The 25,444-nt window shown below is 39.8% G+C and overlaps 1 protein-coding gene across 2 annotated transcripts in view; it reads left to right on the plus strand.

The window, feature by feature from the left end:
* Positions 1-14,203, plus strand: part of ADAMTS3 (ADAM metallopeptidase with thrombospondin type 1 motif 3) — a 277,278-nt gene extending 263,075 nt beyond the window's left edge. For both annotated transcript variants that reach the window (XM_061145817.1, XM_061145818.1), the window contains 4 exons: positions 2,596-2,728; positions 4,974-5,181; positions 6,873-6,990; positions 11,500-14,203. In XM_061145817.1, the coding sequence (XP_061001800.1) occupies positions 2,596-2,728; positions 4,974-5,181; positions 6,873-6,990; positions 11,500-12,059 (1,019 nt within the window). In that variant the 3' untranslated portion in view covers positions 12,060-14,203. The remainder of the gene's footprint in view (positions 1-2,595; positions 2,729-4,973; positions 5,182-6,872; positions 6,991-11,499) is intronic.
* The last annotated feature ends 11,241 nt before the right edge of the window (positions 14,204-25,444 follow it).

Consider the following 25,444-nt stretch of genomic DNA (forward strand, 5'->3'; position numbering starts at 1 on the left):
GGCAGATCAGCACTGTAAGATACACACCCAGGTAGGTAGCCTGGCTTCTTCGTACCTGTTTGTACTGCATTCTGCTACCTGTCTGCTCTCTCTCTGGAGTAGATCCATTAAGCTCATCTCGGACTTTCTCAATCTTTCCCATCATCCATTCCTCTAGTTTGGAACAACAAGTGCTCCACAATGGAGCTAGCCTAGACAGAATTCTCTCATCATAGTAACACTTAATGGTTGAAAACAAGAAATTACTCATTATAATAATGAATGTCTGGGTAAATATTTATACTTGTAAATTCAAAGATGTATTTTTAAAGTTTTTTTCTCTAGAAAGGATATACAATGGTTTTAGATAATTAGTTAAAATGACACTTTAGGTACTTTCTTAGTGGTTCAGTGGCTAAGACTGCACTTCTGCTGCAGAGGGCACAGGTTCAGTCCCTGGTCAAGGAACTAAGACACTGCATGCCATGAGGTGTGGCCAAAAACTAAATAAAATAAAAATGATACTTCATCTCTCACAAAGTGATTAAATTTGGATCCTCCTACTGCATCTGCCTGCAGTACAGGAGACCCAGGTTTGATCCCTGGGCCAGGAAGATCCCCCGGAGAAGGAAATGGCAATCTACTCCAGTATTCTTGACTGGAAAATCCTATGGAAAAAGGAGCCTGGCAGGCGATAGTCCTTGGGGTCACAAGAGTTGGATACGACTTAGTGACTAAACCACCACCACCCATCACTGCATCCTCAACATATACTTGGTCACAAGACTTTCAGATACACCTTTTTAATATCTACCAGATCTATTCCTCCCTCATCAGGTTCCCTTCTTGACTTTGAAAGGGAAGATTATTGCAGAAGTCTCTTAACTAGCCAACTAAATTTGATATTCTTCATTTCTACATAATTTCTTGACTGGATGAATGAATGAATGAGTAGAATTATATTCCCTGATTCAGATCCTTCTTTCTCTCAAAATGTTACCCTGAAGACAAAACATAATTTATGTAATATTCTTGACCAGAGTGAAAACCTGAATCGAACCATTAGGAGACAGATAAACCCAGATTGTGGGACATTTTACAAAACAGCTCGCTTATCACCTCAAAAATATTAAAAGACAGAAAGAGATTAAAATTAGTCCTGATTAAAACTGCTCCTGATTAATTCCATGACAATTAAATGCAATGCATGATCTTTGATTGGAGAAACATTTTTATAGAGTACATTATAGGGCAATTGGTAAATTTGGAATACCATCTTTATATTAGATAATAGTATTATATTTGTGTTAAATATTCTGATTTTAAGAGTATATTGTGGTTATGTGGGAAAATGTGCTTGTTATGAGCTATATGCTGAGGTATAGAAGTGAGGAATCAGAATGTTAGCAACTTACTCTCAAAAGGTTCAGCAACATTTTATATGTAAATGTATATGTGGTACTGGTTTACCTGCTAAGTCATGTCCGACTCTTGCGATTCCATGGACTGTAGCCTGCCAGGTTCCTCTATTCATGGGATTCTCCAGGCAGAGTATTGAAGTGGACTGCCATTTCCTTCTCCAGAGGATCTTCCCGACCCAGGAATCGAATCCGGGTCTCCTGCATTGCAAGCAGATTCTTTACTGATATAATCTGTTTATTATATGTTATAATTAATATATATGATATAAAAATATGTATATCAAATATGCTGACATGGTAACAAAAGGTTAATCTCGGTGTAAGGCATATTCATTGTGCTTTCCTTACACTTTTTTAGACTTAAAATTTTCCAAAATTAAAAAATTATATATATATATATATATTTTTAAACATCCAAGTTGGTGCCTGGGGAGACCCTCAATAACTCCCTGGATAAAGTCTAAACATTTGTCTGGCCCGCAGGTCTTTTAAGATTGGATCCCAACTTCAGCCATTCAAAGAGTCCTGCAGTTTTCTATGTCATTTCATTTGCTTGGAGTATTATTCTGCTTCATTCTCTTTGTTGTTTAGTCGCTAAGTCATGTCCAACTCTTCTGGAACCCAGACACGGATACTGGAGTGGGTTGCCATTTCCTACTCCAGGGGATCTTCCTGACCCAGGGATCGAACTCATGTCTTCTACAGGGGCAAGCAGGTTCTTTACCACTGAGCCACCAGTGAAGCCCATTCCCTTTACTGGTGCTGTCTGAACTTCAGGATTTTGCCCAGGGAAGTGCTGATCTTGTAAACATTCTCTGTCTCTCCTCCAGCTAAGGTAGAGAACTTCCCCCCTGTGTTCCTTTGCTGCCCTCTACAGTCAATTATTGACATAGCTTTGTAGAAGCCTATGTCACTAGGTATGACATAGTTTTCCTATCTGACTATCTTACTAGACTGTATTTCAGGATCTAGTTCATTAACAAGCATGCAGTTGCTATTTAATACTTTATAATATTTATTAAAGGATTTTTATTGATTTCATTTTTATTTGATTATTTAATTTGCTTCTGGAACTAGAGCACCTAGAACAGTGCCTGGCTCAATAAATACTTGATGAATAAAATGAATGAATAAATGATCAAATAGGTGACAGAATGAATAAATGATTAAATCAAAAATATATTTGCCTCCCCAGGTTTCCAGTACACTAAATACGGATGCCGTAGGAAAAGTGATAACAAAATGGTTCATCGCAGCTTCTGTGAGGTCAACAAAAAGCCAAAACCTATTAGAAGAATGTGCAATATTCAGGAGTGCACACATCCACTGTGAGCATTTATTTTACCTATCCTTATATACCAAGGACAAAATGAAAGGGATTTAAACATCATTAGCTCTTTTTAGTTTTAATTTTATTTTTAGTCAAAGCTAATATGTGTACCTGCTTACAGTGATCAGATCATTTCACAGGAATTATATAAACCTTTAGTCCTGTGTTTTTAACCATATTTCTGCTTCTCGCTTTTACTTCTGCTTCTCTACCTTATTGACGTATAGTTAATTTACAATATTGTGTTAATTTCAGGTGTGCAAGAAAATGATTCCGTTTTTTTCAGATTACCTGACTTTATAGGTTATTACAAGATATTGAATATAGTTCCCTGTACTACACAGTAAATCCTTTTTGCTTTTCTATTTTAGGTGTAGTAGTTTGTATCTCTTAATCCCATACTCTTAGTTTCTTCCTCCTCACCTCCCTTTCCCCTTTGGTCCATAAGTTTGTTCTCTATGTCCATTTCTGTTTTGTTTATAGATTTGTTTGTATGTGTGGGCTGTGCTTAGTCGCTCAGTCATGTCTGATTCTTTGTGACCCGATGGACTGTAGCCCTCCAGGCTCCTCTGTCCACGGGGACTCTCCAGGCAAGAATACTGGAGTGGGTTGCCATGCCCTCCTCCAGGGGATTTTCCCAACCCAGGAATCGAACCCAGGTCTCACGCATTGCTGGTGGCTTCTTTACCACCTGAGCCACCAAATACTTGACTTTATCTTTCTTGGGTCTACTGAGTTAATTACCATATATCCAGGTTTCCCTGGTGGCCAAAAGTATCTATGACTATGAAGTATATACCTCTCATGTAATACCGATCTTCAAATGAGAGTCACTATTGAAGTCTTCAAAACTGAGTAAACTTTCTCAGTTGCCACCATTCATTCTTACTGGCAGTTGACAAACCAGGGCAATCTTAAACTCTGAAGAGCAAAAACTGCCAAGGTTTTAACTTGCTTATATTTTGGTGCTGCATATATGGGCTTCCCAGGTGGCTCAGTGGTAAAGAATCTGCCTGCCAATGCAGGAGACACAGGTTCAATACCTAGGTTGGAGAAAAAAATGGCAACCCGCTCCAGTATTCCTGCTTGGGAAATCTCATGGACAAAGGAAGCTGGCGGACTACAGTCAGACCTGACTTAGTGACTAAAGAGCAACAACAACAAGCTTCGTATATACTGAAATTCTAAAAAATGCAGAGAGAAAGTAACTTTGGAAAGGACAAACAGTATGCTTCCATTACATTCTGACAGATTGGTTAACTGGAGGTAATCAATGGTGACAACCCTTTGGGATATATGTAATGAAGAACTGTCTGTAATAGTGTATCCATAGCTAATTTGGAGAGTGCTGGGACACTGACATTGAATTTGGATGTGTAATTTGGGAATGTCCCCTAGGAAATCTTTTTTAAAATATCTGCTTGGAAATGTTTCTATCAGGTGCATTCATGGAAGCGGTTTCTGCTGAGGCACACAACTTTTATCAGGTCGATAAGGGCCTATACGGAGAACAAAATATTTCAAACATAATGGATATGTCAGGTAGCCTTCACAGCAACAACCATAGAGATGGAACAGTAATCTCAGAATATTAAAACTTGAGTAAAGTCATGAAGTAATGAAAAAGCAGTAGCAGTCAAATCAATTTGTCATGGCAGGGATCAGATGGACCCTTTTTATCTTTCCTTTGAGATATTTAACACCCTGAGGCAAAATAAGTTCATTGGCATCATATTTTTAGATTCCACATATAAGTGGTATCATATGATATTTGTCTTTCTCTGACTTACTTCACTTCTTATGATAATCTCCACGTCCGTCCATGATACTGTGTATGGTATTATTTCCTTCTTTTTTTGATGAGTAATAGCAATCAGTAGACCACATCCTGTTCACCAGTGGGGGCTAGTTTTGAAAACTACCATCATGCCTGAATCTAAGGGGAAAACCTTAAGATGAGTTTCCAAAGCCCTCTGTAGATGATCCTTTTGGAAGAGAGAAGGTTGTGTCAAAGTCACCGGGGAGGCGGAATACCAAGGCCTAAAAAACAGAAGTGTCAGATCTATTTTTGTTAGAAAGTTGTAAGACTGATGCATCCAGATTTCTGAAGTGGCCCCCTGGGTGGCAGCTCACCCAGAGAGCAGAAAAAAACCTAGGCTTGCGGTGCAGGAACGGGGCGGGGCGCGGTGCACCGGGGTTACCGTGGCGGACAGTGTCACTAAGCCCTCACCCCACCCCTGCAGCTGGGCGGCGGAAGAGTGGGAGCATTGCACCAAAACCTGCGGCGCCTCGGGCTACCAGCTCCGCACCGTGCGCTGCTTGCAGCCGCTCCACGACGGCACCAACCGCTCCGTGAACAGCAAGTACTGCGCCGGCGAGCGGCCCGAGAGCCGCCGGCCCTGCAACAGACTGCCCTGCCCGGCCCAGTGGAAAACGGGGCCCTGGAACGAGGTGCGTGTGCGAACTCTGAGCGGCCGGGGACGGGGGGGGGGGGGCGGGGAAACATGGGTGTGGACACACGTGAAACATATTTTAATTTCGCCTCTGTATCCGGTGGGCTTTGTGTGAATGGAGAAACTGTCACATTGTTTGGAATCAGTAAGCACCTGGGCATATTAAGAAAAAATGGTATTTTAAAAGTGTTTGCATGTAAGATTCATTGATGGGGGCAAACCACACTTGGATGCTTTGGGATACAAAGCTGTCTAAAGGGTGATTGATTTTCTAATGTTAGTGTTGACCGTACTGCCCCTCCTAGATACGTTTTAAATCCCTCACCTTGAATGCAGGGCCCTTCCCTGTGTGATACCCCACTGTTTGTGTGTGTGTGTGTGTTTAGTTGAGGTATAATTGATACAACACTACCTTGGATTCAGGTATACAATTTAATGATTTGGTGTTTGAATACATTGCAGAATGGTCACCAACAATAAATAAATAAATCCCACAATAACTCTTCTTGATCCATCTTCCTTTATGCCACCTCTTTGTCCCAGTCTGAGGAAACTGTTCACTGTTCCAAAGACCAGCTGGTTGGAGCCTCCTCCCTTCTGGCTGGCTTGCCCTTCCCTCTCTATCTGACCATCTGCCCATCATCCATCAAGGCTCAGCTGCATGGTCCAAAATGCCACCTTCCAGGGGTGCCTTTTCTGCAGCCCTTCCTCTTCATTCCAAAAGCAGAAGCCTACCAATGGCTTGCTGATCACAGCAGTGTATCACAACTCCTGTCTTTCAACCTATGCTCAGCCCTAGTCCAGGCATTTCTCAAAAAAAAAAAAAAAAAAAAAGTACTTTGCTTCCCCAGTGCCCAGGTGGTGCCTGTCTGAATAACGTCTGTTTGATGACTGGCTGAATCAGTGTCTCGGTCCTTGTATTAACCACAGATCTTTGATGTTTCTAAAGATTCCAAATAAGGAATTATGGGGCCATAGAAGAGTGGCTAGGAGGACAGGAACTCAAAAAAGCAGATAGGGAATGAAAGAGGAAGTGGAGAGCAGAGCCAGGATGGAAGGAACAAGCCAATGAAGGTTCCCTGCACAGGACTAGAACTCACCTCTCACTCTCTTCAGAGCCCTGGAACAAGACTTCTTCCTCTACAGATCCTGCCTAGATCAATAGCATGGCTGTCTCTGGACTTAGTTCTAGAGCAAATAAATGGATTTGTGGGAATAGAGCAATAGTAGTTCCAACGAGTCAGCTTGCCATCTGTAAGGAAGGTGACAGAAGGGGAAGCTCAATCTGAGATCCGCTCCCTGAAAATGGACTCCACCACTGGTTTTAGGAACAGGCAGAAGGTGTTAACACTGTAACAATGACTTCTTCAGCATCAAATGCTTCCTGAGTGCCAGACTTACCTGCTTTACATACATCGTTTCCTTTGCCTTTATTTACTCCAACTATTCTGTGAGGCTTTCAGAGAAAGAGCAATGTTCCCAGGCTGCTGAAGGATGGAGCCAGGGTATAAACAGGATTCTCTGTCTCCAAAGTCACTGGAACACTGCGCAGCAGAGAAGGAACCCCAGAGCGGTGTATGCATGGATGCTTGTGCGTGCCTGTGTGTGCCTGAGTGTGCACATGGGGGAAGGAAGAAAGGCCGTCTTGGTGGAATAAAACGTCTACAATCATAGCCTTTGTTTCCGTAGTGTTCAGTGACCTGCGGTGAGGGAACAGAGGTGAGGCAGGTCCTCTGCAGGGCCGGTGACCACTGCGACGGGGAGAAGCCCGAGTCTGTCCGAGCTTGTCAGCTGCCTCCTTGTAATGGTAGGTGTGACCCTGATTGATTTCACATGGTTCACTTTTTTCTTTATTTTGATTTTTTAATTAATTCATTTATTTTAATTGGAGGACAATTACTTTACTGTGATGGCTTTTGCCATACATCAACATGAATCGGCCATAGGTATGCACGTGTCCCCCCCTTGCTGAACCCCCTCCCCGCCTCTCTCCCCTACCCTATCACTCTAGGTTGTCCCAGAGCATCAGCTTTGGGTACCCTGCTTCATGCATCAGACTCGCACTATGACTATGTTTCTGAGCCTCAGAAAAGGAGAATTTCCTTTCGGGACAAGCTCTGGAATTCCCATTTACTTATTGAAAAATGACTTTAGGAAAACATACTTGAAATATTAGCCTAATGCAGTTCTTTAATATGGGTGTCTGAGGCAGCATCCCCTCCAGTTAATTACCATCACCACTGCAGCCTCCATGGTCCCCAGTGGACGGTAATGCTGGGGTGAGGGCTGTATCATGTGTATAAAGTTTCTGTCAATCTGTGTTTCTAGAAAAATCTACTTCTTTCCTCTCTGACTTTCTTTATAATTTCAGATTATTGTTAAAGGCATCATAATGGAGAATGTTTTGCAATGTTTTACTAAAATTATTCAGTTGAGACATGCAGATGATAAATGTCATTCACAAAGCTGTTGCCAATACCTGCATCCATAGCCGTGAAAGTGAAAGTCGCTCAGTCATGTCCGACTCTTTGCAACCCCTTGGACTGTACAGTCCATAGAATTTTCCAGGCCAGAATACTGGAGTGAGTAGCCTTTCCCTTCTCCAGGGGATCTTCCCAACCCAGGGATCAAACCCAGGTCTCCCACATTGCAGGCATATTCTTTATCAACTGAGCCACAAGGGAAGCCCAGGAATACTGGAGTGGGTAACCTATGCCTTCTCCAGTGGATCTTTCCAACCCAGGAATCGAACTGGGGTCTCCTGCATTGCAGGTGATTCTTTACCAATTGAGCTATGAGGGAAGCCCAAATATTCAACAAACGTGCTTGCAAAATAGGCACCTTGTATCTAGGCTAAAATTTGCTTGACCTATTCCTTCAGTATTGCAAAAACAGAGTCTCTTTTCTTTATTTTAAAGTGCAGATCTTGCTCAATTTAAAGGAGAGTTGTATCCTGATAAACTCTTTCTGGGTTGAAAATACATTCAGTCAAAAATGCATTTAATACAACTAACTTACAAAACAGGGCTTCCAAGGTGGCTCAGTGAAAAAGAACCTCCCTGCTGATGCAAGAGATGTAGATTCCATCCCTAGGTGGGGAAGATCCCCTGAAGGAGGAAATGGCAACCCACTCCAGTATTCTTGCCTGGAGAATTCCATGGACAGAGGAGCCTGGTGGGCTAGGGTTGCAAAGAGTCAGACATGACTGAGCATGCATGCAGATGTCATCACATGTGCAGAACTTACTAAACACCATGCCCTAGCCTTAAACATGCTCTTAACACTTACGTTAGCCTACACTTGGGCAAAATCATCTAACTCAAAGCCTATGAATAGTTGTCTGGGTACAGTATGATTAAAAGTCATTTGCCCTGGTGATCACCTGACTGACTGGGAGCTGCGGCTGCTGCCTTGCCCAGCATCACAAGAGGATCGTTCCATTTATCACTAACCCAGAAAAGATCCAAATTCAAAATCTGAAGTACAGTTTCTACTGAATGTATATGGCTTTCACGCCATCGTGAAATCTATAAATCAAAAGTGGAACTGTCATGAGTCCGGGATGTCTGTATAATTCAATTTGCTGTTGTAATAAATAGCATATATTGGATGGTTTCCGCTTCTGTAGCTGTCTCCTTCTTCTTCCTTTTCTGTCTCTCTCTACATCTGCCTGTGTGCTGTCTGTCTCATCTTGTGTCTCCACTTCACTGTCCTCTCGTTTCCTCTGTGGGTCTCACTCCCTGTTCCTGATTTGCTGTCAGCTGCTGTTTGTGGGTTGCTCACTTTCTGTGTGGGTTGCTCACCCCACACGTGCCTTTTTCCACTCACTTTTTCTTCTCTCCCTCTCTCACTCACTCTCTTCCTCTCCCAGTCTCCCTTCCTCCTCCTCATCTCTCTCTCCTGCTCTCTCTTTCCCTTTCCTCTTCTCTCTGTCCCCGTGTCTTCCTGACTCTTCTTCTTCTTCATTTCCCTCTTTTTCTCTCTGAAACCCCTCATCCTTCCCTTTCTGGCACATGTGTCTAAAAGTGTCTTTCTTTCTCCTCCACTTTCGTCTCTCCTTTCCTCCCCCTCCCTGTCTCTGCCGCTCCTCATCTGTCTCTCCATCTTCCCATTTCTTACTTTCATCCCTCTCTCTTGTCTTCCCCGCCTTCTTTCTTTCCCAGCCCCTCATGTCCCTTCCCTTCTGACTCCCCATGCCTGTCTCTCTCTCTCTCTCTCTCTCTCTTCCTATTCTCCCACTGCCTGTCTGATCTTCCGAAGTAACCTTATGAATTATTTCTCTGCATATTTTCCTTTGATAATGTGGGGTGGCATGAACAAGTATGACCATGAGGGGGAGACAAAGGACTTACATACTTAATCATTTTTCTCTGGAAAGTATATTTGAAAGTTCAAAGCACACGTCAAGGTTAAAAGAACAAATTTACCTACTGAGAAGCTGTAAATTTACTGTCACCATACTATTTTACTCTTATGTAAGTGTTACTGTCAGAAGGCTAAACACTTTGTGAGTAAGCTTTATTGCTCTTAATAACTGGTAGAGTTGTATATTTCTGCAAATATGCCCAATTGTCAGCAGGTATGTGCTTGATTCTCTTCCTTAATCCAAAATAAAATATTATAGGCATAGAAAGGCATAAGCATAGAAAAAATAATTTGGATACGATAAGGGATTGATACTTGACGTAAAACCCATTAATTTGCAGGGATTTGCAACCTAATTAAGATTACAAGCTAATTCTTTTCTAGTATGAGATATTCAAATGCATCATATTGTGTCATAGGTATGTAAATGCCAGGCAAAAATAAGTCATCTTAGAGTTTGGGAAGTGTACATGACATTCTAACTCTAACAAAGGTGATAAGGTTAATCTCTATTGGTCTTGCCAGCTGACCCTCCTTTTTTGATCCCCCCCCCCGAAACTTTAGAAAAGGGATTCAATTTCTTTGGCAAGTTATATAGCAAGTTCCTTAACTAGCAATGTAGAATTACCCAACATTACATTGTCATTGTGATTGTATTACATAAATGCCACAATTTATAATTCTTTGCATTTATTATTTGGATATGAGATCTGTATTCTGTGTTGGATTATATATATGGGCTCTGCAAAGAATATGCCCTGGAATGGCTGAAAAGAAGTACAGACATTTTATGAACTCAACATTTGGATTTTTTGAAATCTAATTCTTACAACCTATGATCAATAAAATTTTAAAATAATGGAAATAGTATGTACAAACACACCTACCAATTGTTTTATAAGTGGTACTTAGTATTCTTTAAAGTACTGTCAATTCGATAAAATAAACCATGTATTATTCATAAGAAAGTTGGCACGTGTTACCCAGATTTGTGCTTTCAAATAACAAATAACCTGAGAACATTCAATGGTGAACATGAAACTATTGCTTCACTCTGGAGAATATTCTCGGAATCAAAATTCTATCTTGATTTTTCTTTTAGTAATATAGTTTCAAGATTTAATATGTTCCAACAGATCATTAGTATTTTTTATTTTCAATTTAAACTTAATATGGAGACTACTCTATCATAAAGACAAAACTATGATAAAATTTTAAAAAACAGATGCCTCTCTATGTCTTAAAAGTATGATAAAACAAATTCAATATTCTATTTTCTAAAATCAGAAATACATTCCTAAGAAGAAAAAAATACTCTTGATCTGAAGACTCTTGATGGGGATGTGAAAGTGCTGGTCAATTCAAGTGCTTTGCACAGAGAGAACAACTTATTTTAGTAAATTTATTCTATTATTCATATTTTAATGGAAAAGCTCATGTGGAAAACACCTATCGATGTTAGATCTTAGTTAAATCTTTTTATATTCATAAATTATTATCATGCCTTTCCTCCTTTTATTTATTTTTAGTTCTATTTATTTTTATATTTAAAATGAAATATAGTCAGCATACAGTATTATGTCATTTCATTATGAAATGAGCACCACAATAAGTCTGTGCCCATACAAAGTTATCACCATATGACTGGCCATATTCCTTATGCTCTGTGGGACATCCCTGTGGCTTATTTATTTTGTAATTGGAGGTTTGTACCTCTTAATCTCCTTCACCTATTCTGCCCCTCCCTTAGCAACCACTCCTTTGTTCTCTGAATCTATGATTCTGTTTTTTTGTTTTGTTCTTTTTTAGATTCCACATATAAGTGAGTTCATATGATATATATCCTTCTCTGTCTATTTCACTTGGCATAATGCCCTCTAGCTCCATGCGTATTGTCCACCGTTTATGTTTGGACGTATGTCTTACTTTGTTTTTCTTTGAATCTCTGTAGATGAGCCATGTTTGGGAGATAAGTCCATATTCTGTCAAATGGAGGTGCTGGCACGATACTGCTCCATACCAGGTTATAACAAGTTATGTTGTGAGTCCTGTAGCAAGCGCAGTAGCACCCTGCCACCGACGTACCTTTCAGAAGCTGCTGAAATTCATGATGATGCTATCTTTAACCCCAGTGACCTCCCTGGATCTCTAGTGATGCCTACATCTTTGGTTCCGTACTATTCGGAGACTTCTGCTGAAAAGAAGAAATCTTTGAGCAGAATCTCTTCCATAGCAGGTCCAAATGAGCATGCTGCTTTCAGGCCAAACAGTAAATCCAATGGTGCTAACTTATCCCAGAGGCAAGCACAGCCAGCAGAAGATAAAACTCTGGGACCGGCCTCCCCACCCACCAAGAGTGGCCACCTCAGTTCATCTCCACAACTGGCTGCTGCCCCCTTCCTTGCAGCCAGTGATTCCATAGGTGCTTCTTCTCAGGCAAGAACCTCAAAGAAAGATGAAAAGCTTGTTGACAAGAGACGTCCGCTAAGATCATCCACGTCGGAAAGATGAGCAAGTGAAGCCAAAAGGCTTCAGTGAAAAATCTGGAGGACCTGCCTCTCTCCATGGTGCATACAGCTTGTTTAAAGTGGAACTCTCCATAAATCATCAGCTCATTTTCTCTGTGAGTGGAAGAAAAAAAAGTGCTGGTTCACTTTCTAGTTGCTTTCGTCCTCCTTTTGTTCTGCCTCGACTCATTTACCAGAATTCATTGGAAGAAAGCACCAAAGATTATTGACCGGAGGAAAGTAAGTTGCTAGGTGTGTGGGTCGTTTTCTAAAGCAGGAAAGGGACTGGAACCAATTGTGCATATCAGCTGATTTCTTTTTTAATTTTAAAAAATTACAGTAAAAAGAAAAAAGAGGTGCCAATGGTTTACACTTTAACAAAAAGTTTTGGCGCAAAGAATTCTTAGACTTGTATTCCTATTTATCTATATTAGAAATATTGTATGAGCAAATTTGCAGCTGTTTGTGTAAATACTGTATATTGCAGAAATCAGTATTATTTTAAGAGATGTCTCAACTGATTGTTTACTGTGTTACATTTCTGGATGTTCTAGGTGCCTGTCATTGAGTATTGCCTTATTTGACATTGTATGAGTTGATTTTCAAAGGAGAATATTACAAAGAAGTTAGAATCGCAGCTACTGACAATACAGAGGGTTGTGTTGTGAGGTTTTGTTTGATCAACAATGTGACATGTAAATTAAAGAAAAAGAATAGATAAGCTGCAGATACTACCTTCCATCCTTTAAATAAAGAAGAATAAGATTAGTGTCTTAGCATACTTGTAGTCACAGGGAACAGAGACCGTAAATGAGCCCATGCAAGACAAAAGAGAAACCCTTTAACCGGGGCTTCAATAGACACCATTGATTTTCCTCTGTTCTTGTGTTGTTTTTAATCGTCCCATTGTTGACATATACAAATGTGTATACTCGATGTACTGTAATAATAATGACAAATGTTCTGAGATCATTTGTATGTTGGTAGCTGAGAAAAGCATCATGAAACTAGATTAACACTCAAATAGAGCAGGGCTGAAGGGCTCTAGAAGCAGGTTCAAGAAAGTATTTGTCAATGGTTGCGATATTTATTTTCCGCATGGTTCATATTCACATGCTCACAACCACAATGCATCTGACTGCAATAATGTGCTAGTAATTTATGTCAGTGATCACTTTACTTACAGTGAAGCCAGAAATTCCAGGGAGTAGATGTAAAGTATCTGTATATAGAATTCAGAACTGAAGATATTTATTAAAATTTGATTTTTTTTCTTGATAGTATTTTTATGTACTAAATATTTACTCTAATACCAATGACATATTTTGGTAAACTAGAGAGACATAACTAGAGCTGCATGCTTTGTTCTGTACATAGAGGAGAAGTTTAAGCAAACTAAAGCAGCCAAATCAAAGAACTAAATTTGAACAAAATTGATGTTATGCAAACCTTTTGCAATTTTAGAGGAGCTGATGCAAAGTTGGTAACTTGTTCCCCTTCAACGACACATAAAATTGTATGGGCTCAGACAGCTAGCTGTTTAATGAAATATTAAATTAGGAACACCAGAAAAGAAGTATGTGAAAGAAATGAGTATTTCATGAATTACACTTAAAAGGAAAAAGAAAGATAAAAGTTGTCAGCATAATGATTTTGAAGTCAGTTCCTGAACCATCTAAAAATACAGTTTGCAAACTAAAATGAAAATATGTTAACCTCTCAACACAGGGAATGTGCAAAAACTTTTTGCATTTTAACCATGGTAAAAATAACAGCTTCACCTATTGACTCTATACCTCTAAAGAATCGCTGCTACTTGGTGCAAGACTTTTGAAGGGCAAATGAATTAGGTGAATTCCAGATTGTAAATCTCTGAGCTTCAAGCAGAGTCTTTTTTTTTTTTTCCCTAAAATTTCAGAATGAAATTCTCTCTAGTTCGCTTGCATGTGCATGCATCTAGTCCACAGGGGATTACAAAGAAAGCTGGTCACACACATACACCTCTCATAAAGATGTATATATTCATTATACTTCTGATCTTTGAGCTTCCTTTTCTACTAAGCTAAAAATTCCTTTTTATCAAAGTGTACACTACTGATGCTGATTGTTGTATTGGGAGCACGTAGCAATAAAAATGTTAACAAAGTATAGACCTGGCTCAGTTGAAATTTTTATCATCACTGAGTAATGGTAACCAAGTTCTTTCCTCCTACAAAGTGAAATAATATCAAGTTCAATTGCTACTTGTACTTTCTCCAAAGGGGCTCAAAGAAAGTGACAGGGTCTCTTCTTTTCACATCAGGATGTATCATAATATTTTTTAAAAAAGAAAATAAGAGGTTATGATGTGACTTTTTTTGCCTGAGTCCATTCCACAGAACTTGAAGAGAGAGAAAGTGGCAATAATGCTAGTGGGATAAGAAGGAAAAGGGGATCCTTCTAGTTTTAAAATGTGTCATCTCGGGATAGTTTTTTGAAAAGCTGCTGTCAGCTCTGAACCCTGAGGACTGATGGAAACACATGACCCACGACTCAGGAGGACCATCCAGAGGAGGGGGCTTCATCATGTAACAAGGAGATACAGTGTTGCCATAGTTTCTAACCTGAGCTGCAAAGGCAGAGGGCTCATGTTTGCCCCCCACCAACCACTTCACGCCTGAAATGATCTTGGGTGATCTAACTAGATTTCAGTTTCCTCATCTGCCAAATTGGAGTCAGAATTATCAAATTTCATTGTGGAACTGCTGTTAAAAATGAGCTTAAATAAAACTGTTAGCCAGGTCCTAACACATAGTAATTCAAAATAAAAATCAACTTTGTCATTGTGGTTTCCCCAGTCTCCCCATCGTCTTCAGTTCAGTTCAGTTCAGTCGCTCAGTCGTGTCTGACTCTTTGTGACCCCATGAACCGCAGCATGCCAGGCCTCCCTGTCCATCACCAACTCCCGGAGTTTACCCAAACTCATATCCATTAAGTCGGTGATGCCATCCAACCATCTCACCCTCTGTCCTCCCTTTCTCCTCCTCCCCTCAATCTTTCCCAGCATCAGGGTCTTTTCCAATGAGTCAGCTCTTCGCTTCAGGTGGCCAAAGTATTGGAGTTGCAGCTTCAGCATCAGTCCTTCCAATGCATATTCAGGACTGATCTCCTTTAGGATGGACTGGTTGGATCTCCTTACAGTCCAAGGGATTCTCAAGAGTCTTCTCCAACATTACAGTTCAAAAGCATTAATTCTTCAGTGCTCAGCTTTCTTTACAGTCCAACTCTCAAATCCATACATGACTACTGGAAAAACCATGGCTTTGATTATCTGGACCTTTGTCGGCAAAGTAATGTCTCTGCTTTTGAATATGCTATCTAGGTTGGTCATAGCTTTTCTTCCAAAGAGCAAGCAAGCGTCTTTTAATTTCATTGCTGCAGTCATTCTCAGTAGTGATGTTGGAGCCCCCCAAAATAAAGTCTTTCACTGTTTGCATTGTTTCCCCATCTGTTTGCCATGAAGTAAAAGAAGTTTCCCCATTATCCTTGCCATGAAGATGGGACCGGATGCCATGATCTTCATTTTTTGAATGTTGAGTTTTAAGCCAACTTTTTCACTCTCTTCTTTCACTTTCATCAAGAGGCTCTTTAGTTCTTCTTCGCTTTCTGCCATAAGAGGGGTGTCATCTGTGTATCTGAGGTTATTGATATTTCTCCCAGCTATCTTCATTCCAGCTTTTGCTTCATCCAGCCCAGCATTTTGCATGATGTACTCTGCATATAAGTGAAATAAGCAGGGTGACAATATACAGCCTTGACGGACTCCTTTCCCAATTTGGAACCAGTCTGTTGTTCTGTGTCCAGTTGTAACTGTTGCTTCTTAACCAGCATACAGATTTCTCAGGAGGCAGGTAAGGTGATCTGGTATTGCCATCTCTTTAAGAATTTTCCACAGTTTGTTGTGATCCACACGAAGGCTTTGGCATAGTCAATAAAGCAGAAATAGTTCTGTGATCCAACAGATGTTGGCCATCTGATCTCTGGTTCCTCTGCCTTTTCTAAATCCAGCTTGAACATCTGAAAGTTCACAGTACACGTACTGTTGAAGCCTTGCTTGGAGAATTTTGAGCATTAATTTGCTAGACTGTGAGGTGAATGCAATTGTGAAGTAGTTTGAACATTCTTTGGCATTGCCTTTCTTTGGGGTTGGAATGAAAACTGACCTTTTTTAGTCCTGTGGCCACTGCTTAGTTTTCCAAATTTGCTGGCATATTGAGTGAAGCACTTTCACAGCATCATCTTTTAGGGTTTGAAATAGCCCAGCTGGAATTCCATCACCTCCACTAGCTTTGTTCATAGTGATGCTTACTGAAGCCCACTTGACTTCACATTCCAGGATGTTTGGCTCTAGGTGAGTGATCACAGCATTGTGATTGTCTGAGTCACGAAGATCTCTTTTGTATAGTTCCTCTGTGTATTCTTGCCACCTCTTAATATCTGCTGCTTCTCTTGGGTCCTTACCATTTCTGTCCTTTATTGTGCCCATCTTTGCATGAAAAGTTCCTTTGGTATCTCTAATTTTCTTGAAGAGATCTCTAGTCTTTCCCATTCTATTGTTTTCCTCCTTTTCACTGATTACTGAGAAAGGCTTTCTTATCTCTCCTTGCTATTCTTTGGAACTCTGCATTCAGATGTTTTTATCTTTCCTTTTCCCCTTTGCCCTTAGCTTCTCTTCTTTTCTCAGCTATTTGAAAGGCCTCCTCAGACAAACATTTTGCCTTTTCTGCATTTCTTTTTCTTGGGGATGGTTTTGATCCCTGCCTCCTATACAATGCCACAAACCTCTGTCCATAATTCTTCAGGCACTCTATCAGATCTAATCACTTGAATCTATTTGTCACTTCCACTGTATAATCATAAGGGATTTGCTTTAGGTCATACCTGCTTTAGGTCATACCTGAATGTCTAATATCTAATGTTTTCCCTACTTTCTTCAATTTAAGTCTTAATTTGGCAATAAAGACTTCATGATCTGAGCCATAGTCAGCTCCCGGTTTTATTTTTGCTGTCAGTATAGAGCTTCTCCATCTTTGACTGCAAGGAATATAATCAATCTGATTTTGGTATTGACCACCTGGTGATGTCCAGGTATAGAGTCTTCTCTTGTGTTGTTGGAAGAGGGTGTTTGCTATGACCAGTGCATTCTCTTGACAAAACACTGAAGGCCTTGTCAGTCTTTGCCCTGTTTCATTTTTCACTCCAAGGCCAAATTTGCCTGTTACTCTAGGTGGAAAATTCTGAAAGAGATGGGAATACCAGACTACCTGACCTGCTTCTTGAGAAACCTGTATGCAGGTCAGGAAGCAACAGTTAGAACTGGACATGGAACAACAGACTGGTTCCAGATAGGAAAAGGAGTATGTCAAGGCTGTATATTGTCACCCTGCTTGTTTAACTTATATGCAGAGTACATCATGAGAAATGCTGGGATGGAGGAAGGATAAGCTGGAATCAAGATTGCCAGGAGAAATATCAATAACCTCAGATATGCAGATGACGTTAGCCTTACGGCAGAAAGTGAAGAAGAACTAAAGAACCTCTTGATGAAAGTGAAAGAGAAAAGTGAAGAAGTTGGCTTAAAGCTCAACATTCAGAAAACTAAGATCATGGTATCCAGTCCCATCACTTCATGGCAAATAGAAGGGGAAACAGTGGAAACAGTTGCTAACTTTATTTTTTGAGGCTCCAAAATCACTGCAGATGGTGATTGCAGCCATGAAATTAAAAGACACTTGCTCCTTGGAAGGAAAGTTATGACCAACCTAGATAGCATGTTAGAAAGCAGAGACATTACTTTGCCAACAAAGGTTCGTCTAGTCAGGGCTATGGTTTTTCCAGTGGTCATGTATGGATGTGAGAGTTGGACTATAAAGAAAGCTGAGCACCAAAGAATTGATGCTTTTGAACTGTGGTGTTGGAGAAGACTCTTGAGAGTCCCTTGGACCACAAGGAGATCCAACCAGTCCATCCTAAAGCAGATCAGTCCTGGGTGTTCATTGGAAGGACTGATGTTGAAGCTGAAACTGCAATACTTTGGCCACCTGATGTGAAGAGCTGACTCATTGGGAAAGACCCTGATGTTGGGAAAGATTGAAGGCAGGAGGAGAAGAGGACAACAGAGGATGAGATGGTTGGATGGCATCACCGATTCAATGGACATGGGTTTGGGTGGACTCTGGAAGAGGTTGATGGACAGGGAGGCCTGGTGTGCTGTGGTTCATGGGGTCGCAAAGAGTCGGACATGACTGAGCCACTGAACTGAACTGAGCTGAACTAGGTATCTCTTGATTTCCTACTTTTGCATTTCAGTCCCCTATGATGAAAAGGACATCTTATTTGGGTGTTAGTTCTAGAAGGTCTTGTAGGTCTTCATAGAACCATTCAACTTCAGCTTCTTCAGCATTACCAGTTGGGGCATAGACTTGGATTACTGTGATATTGAATGGTTTGCTTCGGAAATCAACAGAGATCATTCTGTCATTTTTGAGGTTGCACCCAAGTACTGCATTTCAGACTCTTTTGTTGACTATGATGGCTACTCCATTTCTTCTAAGGGATTCTTCCCCACAGTAGTAGATATTATAGTCATCTGAGTTAAATTCCCTGATTCCAGTCCATTTTAGTTTACTGATTCCTAAAATGTCAATTTTCACTCTTGCCATCTCCTGTTTGACCACTTCCAAATTGCCTCGATTCATGGACCTAACATTGCAGGTTCCTATGCAATGTTGTTCTTTACAGCATTGAATTTTAATTCGATCACCAGTCACATCCACAACTGGATGTTGTTTTTGCTTTGGCTCCATCTTTTCATTCTTTCTGGCGTTATTTCTTCACTGATCTCTAGTGGCATATTGGGCAACTATCGACCTGGGGAGTTCCTCTTTGAGTATCCTATCATTTTGCCTTTTCATACTGTTCATGGGGTTCTCAAGGCAAGAATACTGAAATGGTTTGTCATTCCCTTCTCCAGTGAACCACATTTTGTCAGACCTCTCCACCATGATCCATCTATCTTGGGTGGCCCTACATGGCATGGCTCATAGTTTTATTGAGTTAGACAAGACTGTGGTCCATGTGATCCGTTTGATTAGTTTTCTGTGCTTGTAGTTTTCATTCTGTCTGCCCTCGAGGGATAAGGATTAGAGGCTTATGGAAGCTTCCTGGTGGGAGAGACTGACTGTGGGGGAAACTTGTTCTGATGGGCAGGGCCATGTTCAGTAATCTTGAATCCAATTTTCTGTTGATGGGTGGGGCTGTGTTCCCTCCCTAATGTTGACCTGAGACCAAACTATGGTGGAGGTAATGAAGGTAATGATGACCTCCTTCAAAACTTTCCATGCATACACTGCCGCAATCAGGGCCCCTGACCCTGTGGCCAGCCACTGCAGACCTACACCTCTGCCAGAGACCCCTGGACACTCACAGGCAAATCTGGGTCAGTCTCTTGTGGGGCTCACTGCTCCTTTCTCCTGGGTCCTGGTGCGCACAAGGTTTTGTTTGTGCCCTCCAAGAGGCTGTTTCCCAAGTCCTGTGTAAGTTCTGGCAGCTCTATGGTGGGATTAATGGCGACCTCCTCCAAGAGGGCTTGCGTCACACCCAGGTCTGCTGCACCCAGAGCCCCTGCTACTGCAGCAGGCCACTGCTGACCCGTACTCCACAGGAGACACTCAGACACTCAAAGGCAGGCCTTGCTCAGCCTCTGTGGGAACTCCTGGTGCTCGTGAAGTTTTGTTTGAGCCCTCTGAGCATCTCTGGCACACATGGGGTTTGAGGTTTGATACTACATGGGATTTTGCCCCTTGTGGCTCAGCTGGTAAAGAATCTGCCTGCAATGTGGGAGACCTGGGTTCAATCCCTGGGTTGGGAAGATCCCCTGGAGAAGGGAAAAGCTACCCACTCCAGTATTCTGGCCTGGAGCATTCCATGGACTATCCATGGGGTCCCAAAGAGTCCGACATGACTGAGCAACTTTCACTTCACTTCAGAACTGCATAAAATGAGGTAAAATATCAGATGCATAAGTAAAATATAACAAACAGGCATTATTAACACATCAATTAATACATTAGAAAATATTCTGAGCCCAGACACTTTTGAATAATACACTTTGAGCTAGTGAGCTAGTGATAAAATTTTTAATTTATTTAAAATATTCCTATCAAGCAAAACATAATCTGCTGAAATGAATTCGTCAACAAAAGCACAAATTCTAAACCAAAACAAGGTGTTATAAATTCTGCAAACTCATTGTAGAGTTTACTGAAGAACTGGAATGACCCCTAAATTTCTCCCATCCTGGCTTATGGCAGGGATGTAAAAAGTGGCTCAGCCATTTCCCTGCTGACACTAGTGTTACTTCATTAATATGGTTGGTCAGAAAGGCGGCTCTTTTCTGGCCAACTCATCCTTTTAGTTAAATTGTTGATTTGACCAATTAACTTTTAATCACTTGATTGTTAGCAATTTCCCTGGGGCTGAGTAGTGTTGCCTGTCTTTTTAAACTATCACCTCCCCCCAAAATATTCTGATGTCAAGGAACAAAATAATTATTCACACTCAAGTGTTATTCACACTCAGATTCACAAGTGTTAATATCCTACTCTATAGGATCATTCCCGAAGCTTAAACCAAAAAAAAAAAAAAGGCAAACAAAACAAAGCTCTTCTACAATCCTCTACTGAATAAACACATAAAATAACAAAGAGGGAAGGTTATCCAAAAAAGAGGAGATATATATACGTATGGCTGATTCACTTTGCTATAGAACAGAAATTAACCCAACATTGTAAAGCACCTATACTCCAATAAAATTTAAAAAAAAAGAAAGAAAGGAAACACTTATCTATCACTTGCCATCATCTCTTTTCAGGATATGATGAAAGAGCCTCCTGGTGGCAGAATTGAAGACCCTTAGATAAGATAGACTGGGGTCCACAGGAAAGTTCCTCCTAGTGGAGGAAAGCATTAGAACCCTGGAGAGAGGAACCTGGAGTTTGGGGGGCAACGTAGAGGACTTCAAGAAGCAGGTGTGTGGAAGTGAGGATTCTTTTATAAAGAGTTTTTAAAAATACTTGTTTTTGTTGTATGGCAACCCCCACTCTCCTCCCCACTCACAGAGACATTCCACAAGACTTTGGTAAAACTGCTTTTGGAGTCTTTTGAATGCTACACTGTGCAGGAACAAGAAGGGAAGGGGTGTTTGTGTGTGAGAGAGAGACAGAGATATAGAGACAGAAAGAAACAGAGAGAGCGACAGAGAAAGAGAGCACGCATGAGATTGGCATGTAATAAATGGTAAATTAATACCATAACCATGGATGAGACTCTCCACATGGTAACAGAAATTACTAGATTATTTTGTTGTGCTGGCTGGTTTCTCCTTTACTTTTTACTTCATGGCTGACAACCACATACTTGTGACCTGGTGAATTAAGATACAACAGCTCTCCTATCTCTAAATTTAACCTCTAATAATTAAACACTCCCTCTAAGATAAAATTGGCATGCTTCAGTATTACAGGAGGCTAGAGAAATCTGTACTTAGATGCTTCTAGGGGTGCTGTGTCAGGAAAAATATGACCACCTATAAATGGTACAAATTGCCAGTTACTTTAAAGAACATATAAAACAATATCAGTGAAACAATCACTATAGTATGCTAACGGGCAGTATCAATAAAATTTTCCATGCCTTATATTAAGAATGGAAGCAGGTACCCAGTGCTTTATAAAGTGTTATACTCAATATGTTTTATTCATAAGTACCCTAGTAGCACATTAGTAGTTGTACCGTAGGTATCAGTAGGAGCTACATTTTACAAATGAAGAGCCCATAGCAAGACTGATCATGTAAACTGCCAGAACTAGTACAGAAATGGTACAGAGCTAGTAAGCTGGAGAGCAAGTTCCAAGACCAGGTGTTCTGGCTCCAAACTCCTTGCTCTCCGATAGCTCATTGTTAGTAAAGACAAATACCGTCCACTAAATTTACACTGTCCGTCACTTGTTTGATAGATAGATATTTTCAATTATATACTTCTCTTACAGGTGATTTTCTTTTCTTTTTTTGCAGAAAATGTACATACCAAAAGACTTCCATTTTTTTTCCAAAACATGCTTGCTCCCTCATCAAAATGTTTGTCTTATTTTTTGTTGTTTGTTATTTTGCCATTTCCTGCCATTCTGAGTCCTGGTTTTGTTTGTCTCATTATGTCAATCTCAGTTTTACCTTTTTCTCATCACACATGGTTGGCAGGTACTTTAAGAACTGGATCTCTATGCCTGTTGTTTTCACTTTTCTCAAAAATTCATTGCAAAATTTTAATATAATCACAATTTCTCATATTGAAGGAAATTTATACTTAGTGAGCTTTTGTAAGCAGAACTTGGAGTTAGGACAGCATTGCTAATTATATATATGTTTTATTTTTATTAAAATTTTCTTTATATGTTGCATTCTGTTTTAAAAAACACTTAATGTGGGACCCTAAACTTCTTCAAAAACATAATTCATCTTTTTATCCCGGGAGCCCTATGTTTTCTAAATTAGAATTAGAGGTCTACTTAGGGGCATTTTACAATCTGCATTCACTTGGTTTGTGTCTTAGAATATCCTCCTTTAAAATTGCAACAAATAATTTGTAGAGAGTACCAGGAGTGGTATATATTTTGACAACTATTAACTTAAAACACAAATGCAGGGTGAATAATACTTTTTTTTTTAATACAAGGCAATGCATATATATACATATTCTGAGTATATTCACTTGTCGCATAAGAAATCAATGTCAATGCCAAAGAAAAATAAACCGTCTTTTCGCTAAAAGAGCTCTTGATAATATTTTTCTCTGATCATTATATCACTTCACTTTGAGTTCACTCATCATTCAAAGCCTTTTTTTCCATAACAATTGTACCAGCAATTTTTAACAACTACCAAATGTCAAAAGAATAGGAATCAGTGAAAATTTTTGTGTGGACAAATATTCTATACATATTTGCCTGATATTGTCAGGCAACAAGACAAATTTTGCAGCTAGGTGAAGTTAGTTCCTTACCAATGAAATAACATAAAATCATTTTTTTGGAAAAATTTTTTTAAATAATATATGTTCTTCTCCCACTCATTACATAGAAAAAAATGAAACATTATTTAAATCATGACTTTTATCAATAGCATTCATCATTTTTTATCTTTATCCTTTTTGTTCATTTTAACCTATGATGATTTAAGCAGTGATGATTTCTGCTATTGTGTTACTTCAATCATTCTTATGTCCATTCATTTTTTCATTTATTATCCAACATCCCTAACATCTAGCACTGTACTGCAATAAAACTTTGAGCTCCAAAAACTTTACAGTGTGATGTAGGAGAAGACAAGTAATAAAAATAATATTTTATTATTAGAAAGGTAGTTAAAAGTCTGTGCATGGCACAATAGACATACGGAAGAGGTCAGTATGGGGGGAGTCAGAAAAAGTGTGAGATGACTTACATTATGAACAGCAGTTAGAAGAAGGGGAAAGGCGGATGGAGCTTGAGGAAGGAATAGACTTGGTATGAGAGGCAGCATGTGCAAAGGCCCAGAGTTATGAGAAACCAAATAAACTAAAGGAGGAAGATGAGGATGTGATGATGTGATCCAGTTCCTGTCTTCAGAGAAATAACTCTAGCATTGCTCTTAATCTTTTCTGGTTGGTTTTGAATTTCCAATTTGCTGTACTTAGTGGTCATATGAATAAGTATTTAAAAACTAAAAGGTAAGACTTGATAAATGAGGCTTGGGACTTCCATGGTGATCCAGTGGTTAAGACTTTATACTTGCAATGTATGGGGCTTTAGTTCAATCCCTGGTCAGGGAACCAGATCCTGCATGGCTCAAGAAGATTCCACATGCTACAATGAAGATCCAGCACAGCCAAATTAAAAAAAACAAAAACAAAAAACAGATGAGGCTAATAATACTTGTTGTCATGCAAGGACTTTATAATTCATTTTTTCTACTCAATATTCTGGGAGTTAGAGGTTTATGAAGCAATATCCTTAAGTCAAAATTCAAGGCAATCTATTGTCATATTGTAAATATTACAAATATAAATTTACTAATTTACTAAATATTTATTAATATTTACTAACTATTGTTTAAGGATAATAGTTATATTTGTAGATTAAATTCAACATTATATTCTCAGAATTATATATAATTATACACAAATTTGTTTGTTATACATGGGTCTTCCAGGGTGACTCTGTGGTAAAGAATCTGCCTGCCAATGTAGGAGATGCAGCAGATATGAGTTCGATCCCTGGGTTGGGAAGATCCCCTGGAGGAACAAGTGGCAACCTACTCTGGAATTTTTGTTGGGAAAAATCTCACGGGCAGAGGAGCCTTGTGGGCAGCAGTTCATGGTGTTGCAACGAGTCAGACACAACTTAGCAACTGAGCTTGTATGCAGGTTGTATGTTGTTATTGTTCAGTCACTAAGTCGTGTCTGATTCTTTGAGACCTCATGGACTATAGCACTCCAGGCTGTTCTCCATTATCTTCTGGAGTTGGCACATAGTCATGTCCATTGAGTTGGTGATGCTATCTAACCACCTCATCCTCTGCCAATGCCTCCTCCTTTTGCCTTCAATCTTTTCCAGCATCAGGGTCTTTTCCTGAGTTGGCTCTTCACATCAGGTGGCCAAAGTATTGGAGCCTCAGCATCATTCCTTCCAATGAATATTCAAGGTTGATTTCCTTTAGGATTGACTGGTTTGATCTTCCTGCAGTCCAAGGGACTCTCCAGAGACTTCTCCAGCACCACAATTCAAAAGTAACCAGCTCTCACATCCATACTACTACTAGAAAAACCATAGCTTCAATTATATGGACATACAAGTTTATTAATAAATATAATCCTGAAAATGACATTTCCTTACTAGTGATGATAAAATAAAATGAAACAATTACCATTGATGGGGGAGTCTGGCTATTTATTGAAAAAAGAAATTCTCCAACAAGCAAAGAAAATGTTTTGTAAACATGTGTAACCACAACCAGACTTCCTCAAAACAAAGTAGGTCTCTGTCACCTCTTTCTCTTCTGGTAGAAAATTCACAATAAAGTGTGAGCTCAGTAATTTTTCAGATTAACTGATGATGACAAGAAAACATATTTGGAGAAAATGAGCAGAGAGCCAAAAAGAATTTTTTCAGAAAACAGCAAGAGAAAACTGAAATGCGGTGTCGTTAGATTGCCAACTGATTAATGTGGAAGAAAACAAGTATTTCCTTAAGCTAGAAATCTGACACATTATTAAGTAGATTTGGAGTAGAGATTGATATTCATCTTTTTTATTTT

The sequence above is a fragment of the Dama dama genome, chromosome 6 (assembly GCF_033118175.1).
Source record: "Dama dama isolate Ldn47 chromosome 6, ASM3311817v1, whole genome shotgun sequence".
Classification (NCBI taxonomy): domain Eukaryota; kingdom Metazoa; phylum Chordata; class Mammalia; order Artiodactyla; family Cervidae; genus Dama; species Dama dama.